The sequence below is a fragment of the Styela clava genome, chromosome 10 (assembly GCF_964204865.1).
Source record: "Styela clava chromosome 10, kaStyClav1.hap1.2, whole genome shotgun sequence".
NCBI classification, from domain to species: Eukaryota; Metazoa; Chordata; class Ascidiacea; order Stolidobranchia; family Styelidae; genus Styela; species Styela clava.
The window spans coordinates 13,202,850-13,213,839 of record NC_135259.1 but is presented as its reverse complement, the minus strand read 5'-3'; the positions used below and the strand labels follow the sequence as shown (position 1 = coordinate 13,213,839).

At 34.5% G+C, this 10,990-nt stretch overlaps 1 protein-coding gene across 1 annotated transcript; it reads left to right on the top strand.

The window, feature by feature from the left end:
• Positions 1 to 10,491, top strand: LOC120338476 (protein unc-13 homolog B-like). Its single transcript, XM_039406491.2, has one exon. It carries the CDS (start codon positions 78 to 80, stop codon positions 4,770 to 4,772), a length of 4,695 nt encoding a protein of 1,564 aa, XP_039262425.2. The 5' UTR covers positions 1 to 77; the 3' UTR covers positions 4,773 to 10,491.
• Positions 10,492 to 10,990: the final 499 nt, after the last annotated feature.

Below are 10,990 nucleotides of genomic sequence, written 5' to 3'. Positions count from 1 at the left end.
TATAAAATTATAAATTCCTAAATTAAGATCAAATTTTATACTTACAATGATGAAGCTGTATAAACACTGATATCAACATGAGTTTATTATGCGTCAAAGTAAAACAAGCTAAAATTGTTGGAAGTGGAGAAAGTTTGACAACATACGTATCACTGAAAGTACAAAATGTCAAAAGTTCAACCATTTGCTTAAAAGGCAACCAACCAGTATGGGAACAAGATTACATGTTTGAAATTAACAGACTAGATCTGGGACTTACCATCGAGCTATGGAAAAAAGGTTTATTATGGGATACTCTAGTTGGCACTGCATGGATACCATTACTTAAAGTTCCTCACTGTAACGAAGAAGGTGAGGGAGTATGGTACTCATTGGATCAAAATGTGGAATTACGAAATGGTGAAGTTTGCGGGACACGTAATAGAACTCCGAATGCAGTTATGTGCGATGTTAGATTTGAGTTACCGAATGATCTAACAGAGCAAGAAGCGATGATGTTACAACGTAAATTAGATGAAATTAATCTTTTAAGTGATGAACAATGGACTGTTGAAAAATATGGTTATGATATAACAAGCAACCATGGATCTAGTTGTGCTTCGCTCGACAGTGATTATCGTAGTGATACGAGTGTTCCGGGACCCTATCAGAATGTGCAACAGAATAATATATCTATATCACAGCAAGTTCCTGCTTCAGAACGATCATTTATAACTGTTAATAATAATAGCAGTGCTTCGACTCAGAACAGCACTGACGTAGAAAAAAGTCCGTCATACTATGACGCAGGATCAGAAACAGAATCAAGAGTATCTTTTCAGGAACAAAATACAACTCATTATTATAATCATGATTTGATTGCCACAAGGCGGTATTCTAGTGATGATAAGCCAACTGATCCTGATAACGAATACACCGAAGTTGAGCGTCACCAAATAGAAGATGAGAAACACAAACGAGAACGTGTCGGTTCTGAAACTGAATCGATAAATTCGAATGGTGAGGAATATGAATTTTCTCATGCCAAAATGAGATGGATCAATGTTTTTAATCGGGTTCGAATGCAGATCACTGGCACAGAAGGCGAACCTAGTGATACCGTCGCAGACTTGACTTCAAACCGTAAGCCTTCAATATGGAATGTGATAAGTGGTAATAAGAGCTTTTTTGAAAGCATAGACAGTCAGCCAAATATCAAATTGCGCAAAAAATCTATTCCATTGGCCAGTACAGACATGTCAATTTCTTTAGTGAAGCGCCAACCGGGCATCACTTCCGCCTTGGTTAACTCTCGTGCTTCTCTAACTGATGATGATCTGAAAATGCATGTTTATAAGAAAACATTACAAGCTTTGATTTATCCTATTTCATTCACCACTCCACATAAGTTTTCGATCTGGTCTGCTACTACACCGACATATTGTTACGAGTGCGAGGGTTTACTGTGGGGACTCGCTCGTCAAGGCATGAGATGCACAGAATGTGGCGTCAAATGTCACGAAAAATGCCAGGACTTATTGAATGCAGATTGTTTACAAAGAGCTGCCGAAAAAAGTTCTAAACATGGTGCTGAAGATAAAACACAAAGCATCATCACTGCGATGAATGAACGCATGAAAATTCGTGAGAGAAATAAGCCAGAGATTTTTGAACTTATTTATAATGTATTTGGGATTTCTCCTGATATTCACAAGCAGCATATTTCTCTCGCAAAACAAGGTGTAATGGATGGCACGTCCAAATGGTCAGCCAAGATTAAAATCAAAGTGAAAAGTGCACAAGGCCTTCAAGCAAAGGATAAAACAGGGTCAAGCGATCCATATGTCACAGTTCAAGTTGGCAAAACTAAAAAGAGAACAAAAACTATTTATGGTGATTTAAATCCACTATGGAATGAAGAATTTTTCTTTGAATGTCATAATTCTACCGATCGAATCAAAGTTCGAGTTTGGGACGAGGATGATGATATTAAGTCACTGGTAAAACAACGACTCAAACGTGAATCTGATGATTTTCTTGGCCAGACAATAATCGAAGTTAGAACGTTGTCAGGAGAAATGGATGTCTGGTATAATTTGGAAAAACGTACTGATAAATCTGCTGTGTCTGGTGCTATTCGACTTCGAATTAGTGTTGAAATAAAAGGCGAAGAAAAGGTGGCTGCATATCATGTTCAATATACATGTCTTCATGAAAATATTTTTCACTATATATGTAAAAACAATAATGATATGCTAAAAATTCCTGAAAATCATGGCGAAGAAGACTCATGGAAAGTATATTTTGATAGAGATAGTCAGGAAATAGTAGATGAATTTGCAATGCGGTATGGCATTGAAGCGATATATCAAGCTATGACTCATTTCTCGTGTTTGTCTTCTAAATACAAGTGCCCTAGTGCTCCAGCTGTCATGAGTACTTTACTAGCGAACATCAACGCCTTTTACGCTCACACTTCGACATCTGCGCAAGTGTCTGCACACGATCGATTTGCTGCCTCTAACTTTGGGAAGGAGCGTTTCATTAAGTTGCTTGATCAATTGCATAACTCGCTACGAATTGATCTTTCGTCATATAGAAAGCATTTTCCCGCTTCGAGCCCAGATAAATTGTCAGATCTCAAATCTACCGTAGATCTGTTGACAAGCATAACATTCTTTCGTATGAAAGTTCAAGATATGCAAAGTCCTCCACGTGCTAGTCAAGTTGTTCGTGATTGCTGTGAAGCGTGTGTCGAGTCAACTTATATGTATATCTTTGGAAATTGTGGGGAAATTTACTCTCAAGAATACCAGAGTGCTACAAATGATGCTGCCTCAAACAAGCCGAATGCGGAAGATGTTGGGCCTTCATCTCTAGAATCTCTTGATTTCTGGTCCAATCTTATCACATTAATTGTTTCTGTTATTGAAGAGGATAAGAATACATACTCAAATGTTTTGAATCAATTTCCAAATGAGCTTAATGTTGGACAAGTCAGTGCTAGAAAAATGTGGCACCTCTTTACCGAAGATCTTCACAATGCATTACAGCAACATGCCCCACATCGTATGTGCAAAACTGCCGACTATATGAACCTTCAATTCAAAGTAAAATGGCTGTACAAAGAATATGTAGCTAGTTTACCTTCTATGGTAAATTCTGTACCAAAGTATTCAAAATGGTTTGAAGTTTTCACTCTAGATTGGTTAAATGAAAATGAAAAGCTTTCATTAGAATTTTTATATGGAGCTTATGAAAGAGACAAACGAGATGGTTTTCAACAAAGTTCGCATCATGCGTTGTTCTCTTGTTCCGTCGTTGATGTATTTACGCAACTCAACCAAAGTTTGGATATTGTTCGAAAACTTGAATGCCCTGATCCCGCTGTCACAGGTAGTTACATGCGACGATTTGGAATCACTGTCGATAAGGTTTTACAAGGATATGCTGAAACCGTTGTGACTGAATTTGAACAACTTTGCAACCAAGATAAAGTTGCTTGCATTTTAATGAACAATCTCCAACAGCTTCGAGTCCAACTTGAAAAGCTTTATGAGGTAATGGGCGGTTCAGTCTTGGATGAAGGAGCATCTAACATGCTGAAAGAACTCCAGGTGAAACTAAATAACCGCCTTGACGAAGTCGGTCAAGTATTTGGTAAAATATATGGCCGAAGAATAGAGGACGGCATCAAATCAATGGGAAGTCTTTTAAGTAAAATCAAAGGCTCTAACAATACCGCAGTATCATCAGTAAGAGCACGTGATAACATTGCAGAAGAGGCTGACAATGTTTTAAAACCTCTTATGGACTTGCTTGATGCTTGTCTTGGTATGTTTAATGAGATGTGTGAAAAGACTGTGCTAAAACGTGTTTTAAAAGAAATATGGCGAATTGTTATGATAAAAACAGAAAAAACTGTGGTCTTACCTCCAATGGGTGGACAAACTTCACTTCAGTTACTGTCAGCTGCTAAAGAATTGAGTCACCTTTCGAAATTCAAGGATGCTTCAAGGGATGATAGCACTAGAAGTCTTACACCAAAGCAATGTGTCATATTGACAGCCGCAGTAGATTCATTGAAACAATATTTTCACGCTGGTGGCAAGGGTCTTCGCAAAAATTATTTGGATAAAACACCTGAGTTAAAGTCGTTAAAATATGCTCTTTCGTTATACACACAAACCACTGATTCTCTTATCAAAACATTTATAGAAACACAAACAACACAAGATGCACCCAGCGTCGACAATGCTCAAGGTGAAGTTAGTGTTCAGGTCGACCTTTTCACTCATCCTGGAACTGGTGAACATAAAGTCACTGTGAAAGTTGTCTCTGCAAACAATTTAAAATGGCGTACAAGTGGAATGTTCCGACCATTTGTTGAAGTTAACATTGTGGGGCCGTTTTTAAGTGCTCGCAAGCGGCGATTCGCCACTAAAACAAGAAACAATGCTTGGTCTCCAAAATACAACGAAACATTTCATTTTATTTTGAGCAATGAAGCCAGCCCAGAAATGTATGAACTGCAAATATGTGTTAAGGATTATTGTCTTTTACGAGAAGATAGAATTATCGGCGTTGCTGTAATGCAACTACGGGAGATATTTCAACAAGGTTCTTGCGCATGTTGGTGCGTCCTTGGCCGTAATTTACATATTAGTGAAACGGGGTGGATGATACTTCGAATTTTGTCACAAAGAACCGGAGACGAGGTCGCAAAAGAATTCGTTAGACTTAAATCGGAGGAACGTTCTTTGGAAGACGCTAATACCACCAACCCAACATGAATGGTACGATATGTAATTTTCATGGCGTATTAGATTATTAATATGTTCTGGCACCACAATAGTGTTCCCCTTATTTATCTCGAATTACCAGTTGGATGCAGATTTAACTTTTCTACTAGGCTTCCTAATTTCTAAACAGTGTTTTTAAGGACTTATAGAAGAAAAATTTAGTTCGAATTTGGAACTGATATTATATTAAAATGGCTTTCAAATTGAATTTTTGACCAAATTTGATAACCTGATTATGACTCCATATCATGAAATATAGGATAGCAGTGCCTTGGTGTTACAAACAGATCTTCAATTTTTTTTCCTTGTGTTGTGGCAGACTTTGCTGATAGATTATTTTTACTCTTCATGTTTTGATCTTATCACTTTGTGCTATTTTTTGAGTGAAGTCAAATTTTAAAAGTTTGCCCACCGCACCGCACCCTGTGAGCTTATTTTACAGCTATTTTGCGGCACCTTAACGTCACAAAGTAGGAATAATGCATAATCCTTATCGCCCTAAATAATTAATGCCAAGTCTGCTTTGTGGCTCAATGCGACCACGCATTAGGATTTCGGCCGTCTCATTTGTATTGGATGGAAATCAATTTTTTTTTTCTGAAGCATGAGCACACATTTCAAATAAGACTGACAGAAATAAATTTGAATAAAGAGTGTTATGTGCAATAGTATCTTTGATGTGGTCAATGTTAATGGATACACAACATGACTGTGGTTGGGAATATCGAATTTGCATTTTATATACCATTGATATACAATGCTATAAGTATAAATACTTATTTGTGTATATTTTTTTGAATATACCGGTAGTGGGTAATTTTCATGTTTCACATTTTCAATGATTGTCATGGTACATTTTCAGCGTATGTTTTTTCCTGATTAGTTTTTTTTTACCATAATTTCTATTTAATTCACTACAAATAGTCTGAATTCACATATGCACCAAATTGCGATAGATCTCATGTTTATAATATGAGACATACATAATTTTGTTTTAAAGGTAAATCTGTATGAATAGCAGGAATTTTTAAATTTTCCAAAATAAATTATTTTTGGTTGAAATATCTTTCATTAGTGACAAATTCTTCTCAAATTGAGTCCTTAGAACATCCCTACATAACAGAAGTTGACAAGAAAAGTCTCTTGTTTGATTTTTGTTGGAAACCCGCTGTCATGGTGTCATAATATTTTTTGCATGTCAAAAAAGGAAAAATAATATTTTGAAACTTAGTAATTGATATAGAACTATTGATTAAAAGAAACTCTAATACCGGATTCCGTGATCTGACGTCCTCCTTTTTAGATATCGCCGGATGAGAACAGAACGGGCCTAAGTCACAATTTTAAGTTCTGAGAAAAACGCAAAAAACAATTTGGAATTTTTTTATTTTTGAATTTCTAGATATTCACACTTAGTAAACCTGAGCTCTGGTTATTTTAATGTGGATGTGAATATCTTTGTAATCAATATTTTTTGGCACTTCAGCTCAATTCCTCCCTGATTTTTTAACCCCATAATGGACTTTGGCCCATTCTGTTCTCAACAACTTCTGAATTTTTTTGTATGGGATGCAAGGTAAAACAAGGTGACTTGGGCCTAAGTAGCACTGTAGAAATTTTTTGGGATGTAAGTTTCGGACATTTCATTTCGGATGTTCATGCCTATCATATTGAACTTGGGACTATCTTTTTTCAGTATTTTGGGGTTTTGAGCCATGCTCTACAAGGTGGTGGTCTTGAAATTCTGAATTTTACAATATTAAAAATTTTAGCTGGACTTAGGCCCATTCTGTTCTTAACTTCTACAGTCCTAAGTCCAGCTAAAATTTTTATTATTGAGAAATTCAGGATTTTAAGACCACCACCTTGTAGAGCATGGCTCAAAACCCCAAAATATTGAAAAAAGTGAATTTTGCAAAAATGTGACTTAGGCCCCTTCTGTTCTCATCCGGCGATATTTATTATCATTTTAAAACAATCAATCAGTATTAATAATAATAGTAATAATTTCTCCATGCCATTTAGCCTGATGTAGTATTGATTTTTTAAGCAATATAATATAGTGACAGATTCTTATATTGGTTTGGAATATCTAAGGGATTTTTTCTTGTAAATTTTCAATTCAAATTCGACCATGTTGTTAAAAGTTTCTTAGAAGGCAAATAGAATAATGTCTCTGGTCAAACTTTTGGCTTGTATGCTTTGACATACATTATGCTCTTTAGCATTACTAAAAAAATACAATAAAATCAATATGGCTAAAACAGGGTCATGTTTCGTGGAAATCTCTTCAAAGTATTTTCTAAACTGATTTTAGTTTTAATAACATAGTCAGACATAATTGCTGTGAACATGACGTAGTAAAAAAACAGTATTACTTGATTCAAGCCTATAATTTTAAGATCTTACGATTCTTCCTACATCTTAAAGTCGTTTAAATATTAATAATTTTGTAGTTCGTATTATTAGCTCAGTTATTCCAATTACGGTATTATGAAATTAGCATTTGTGGTGATTGAATACGTTTATTTATGTTTTGGCCTGTTGTACTGCTATTCTTCTTTCTCTATTTATAAATCTGATTGGACCTAGGACATAAGAAATTCAGTAACATTTTTCGTTAAATGTTGAAGTGTAGCCTACATATCCAGAACGTATTTCTCCAGATTATTTTCAATTGGATTATATTTTGATCTTATGGCTTCGATTCAGGATATTTTTTGAAGTTTGAATGCGTAATTGACAATTCATTTGCATAATGTTACGTTTCTTAATTTCAATACCAAGTAGGTGGTTTTATTTTCCCAGTTTTTCAAAAACGGTTCTTTGAATTCATTCATTTGGAATTCTTTTTATTCTGCATTTTAAAGAGCCCTCATCAATAAAAAATGAATTCTCTATTTCTACTATACTATATATAATCATGTGTATTGGTAGTATGTATAACAATATTTTCAATCTGATGCCAAATATGATATCCACTTTTTCAATCAAATTAGAGAAAAGAATTATATAACCTCATCTCATAGCTTGGTGGTTTTCTGAATATTAAAAATAATGTATTATTAAAGTAAGTGTATGACTGATTTTTGTTGTTTGAATGAATAATAATGAATGAATTGGTAATGGATGATAATTCAATTCACGCATATAAAAAGCAATATGATTGTGTAACATTCTGTTTTAATGTTCCTTGCTAGTACTCTGATCCATTTTTTCTTGATTCTCAATTAATTTGATAATTAATTTAATGGAAATTCATCTCATTATTTTATCAAATTATATTTCACTGTCATGCTGAAATTCTTGGACACTAGCCATAAACCAGTGAACTATTTTGAGTTTTATAACTGGATATTTGTTATGACATTATGGGTCACACATGAAGAAGACTTTTTTGTTTACTAAACTATCATTGTTGCGTGCAAGCTTAAGGTTAGCAAATATTACCCTACCGTGAGAATCCAACAGCTTCCTCTACAAAGGTGAAATAATTGGCAGATTCGGTGTCATATGAAGCCTTTGACACTTGGTAACCTAACCATCCATCCGAAAATATTTTTTTTACTGGGGTTTTGGCATCCTACCCCGCACGAAAAAAAATTAGAATAAAATTTCGACTATATATATCGTCTTTACTTGAAATTGGGTAAATGCCATTAAACAAATAGTACCGTGAATCAAAAATTTACTCTATCATACTCGATCTAGTTTGGGTTTCTGTACGTACCCTTTGAGTTAATGGAGTTTTGATTTTGCCTTTTTTGTCGATACAACTGCATCTCTTAATTTATTCTATCTGATTTTTGTCTTGTAGAGATGTTTTTTAGTTTGCAATCAGAGTCTATTTTGTTAGGACACTTTTTTCATCACAAATCCTTCAAGGCGTATTGCATTAATCTTGTGTTGTAGAATAGATAATTATCGAGGTATTAATACATAGCAGTGTATGTATCACATGTCGTTCATCTGTTTATGTCAACGAAGTTAATTTCGTGCAAAATTAGTGAACGTATTTATTTTAACGCAATCTCGTAGTGAATTTATTTTCTATATTCTGTCCACAGTACTTTGCAGTATTATTTTATTACTTTTGAAATTTTATTCGTACTCATTTTGTTCGCATACACAATCCGAAAAAGCATCTTACGACCCTATTTTGAAGTAGACATAATTGATATGTAACTTTCCTACCGAAGACAACGAGTTTACTCATTTACCGGTGTCAAGTTCTGCGCCATTTTCGTAACCAACTTATGGTCATCAACAAATTCTTGTATACGTACAGTGTTCGTCTTCAAAACGTTATGTATTATGCATGTATTTGTTGATGCTTGATCATCTTTTATTGATAAAATGTACTGCGTTTGGTCCCTGCTTCTTCGAGTTTGTCGCACCTTTGTACTAGAACTTCGCTTCAAATTATATTTTACCTATAATGAGCGTGTCCCGCGCATTACTTTAGTTATCAATCAATCATTTTCTTTCAGTCTTATCATGTTTGCACATCTCAGCGCGACTTTTCGCTACGCTGCCCATTTAACATTGTTGCAAAATCAATATTGAGGCTTATCCTGAGGCCAAATTAGCCTATATCGGTAGGCATATCTCCTTTAAAAAAAAGCTTTTCCCTCTTAAAAATAGCCGTTCACTAAAAAATGACACATGCGTTAATTCGTTTTGAAGTCTTCACCAAAATAGGACGACTGAATCAGTTTTTGAATATTTGAAATACCATTGAATTTTTATATCATTTTTGCAAATTGTTACAGTTTTGTGAAATACTTTAAATTCCAATAATGCACCTTAAATACCGACCAAAACTTTACAAAGTATTCGAATATTGTTATCTTTCAATTTTGACAACATGTCTTGTTTGATGCTGGTTTTTAATTGTGTAATTTAACATGTTTGTTACAATAGAATAAGATTTACATATTTATCCCGGGGGAGAGGAAAGGCGATACGATGACTTTATCATATAGTGAACCACGGCCTCTTTTCAATTAATCGTGGAGTTTTTGGTTCGGGTACTGCTATTTCTTTGGGAATAATGCAATTTGCGCATATTCGTATTTCATTGTAATTTACAATTATTATTTAATACTGTTAATTTTATGCATTTATTTGCGATATATGGTGCTAGTTGTTATTATTTTAGCGATATATTTGTACCGTTTTTTTTGTTTGACTTTTGTCTGTTTACGTACTCGGCAATGACATTTTTTGTCATTTTACATTGGTCATTTCAGCATTGCACAGGTGCACATTTAGCCATTTTTATTCCTTAGGTAAGCATTCGTCTCATAAGCCCTGCTCGAATTATTGATTATATACTTTATTTATAGTTTGTCTATACTCTATTTATACATATTTATGATTGTGTATTTTCAAGGCTGGGGCAATGAATGGCCAGCGTTGGCGAGTTGATCACTCCAGCGTGCACGGTGTTGTATGTCATATATGATTTAACAATGTTCCACAGTCAAAACGGCTGCTTTATCGACTTTTTCATTTCGTATTATCATCATTGACCAATCGATTATTTACGCAATCTTCTTGTTGTACTGCTTGATATACATTGCAGCGTTCACGGTTCTAAATCTTTTTTCGTCTGTTCTTTATTGTCTTTGTTACTGATATCTATCTATATATATATTCAATTTCTAATCAATTTATAAATAAAGAGGATAATTTTGCTACCGAGAAATTTTTTTGTATATTTGTTTATGGTGGTGTATGGTTGTCGTGTGGGTTGGAAATGTCGATACGATCAGATTAGAAAGCAGATTGCGTTTTTCTATATAAATAACGTGAATAATAGAAAGCATTTGGCCAAACAATTTTTCTTTCTACATCCAATTCATATCACGAGTTCTGAATTGTTTTTACACCTCAACCTCTAAGCTTAGCTTAAGACAAGCTCCTAAAATAGCAAAACAAAGGTTGTTCATTTAACACATAAAAGAGCCTATATTTTAGTCTGTATTAATAAATTCCCAAAGGCTCCAGTTCCAATTACGGCTTATATTATCATAGAGAATGCCTTTACTCACTTAAAGTGGGACTTTCTATGGAGATTTATTTGCAAAGTGACCCAATACGGGGTTCCAAAAATAAACGTGTTGTTGTCGAAGTGTTTTTCAGCGAATTACATTTCGGGAAAGTCCATCGAGAGAGGAGGGGTGTAAACTGAAGTCCCCACAGAA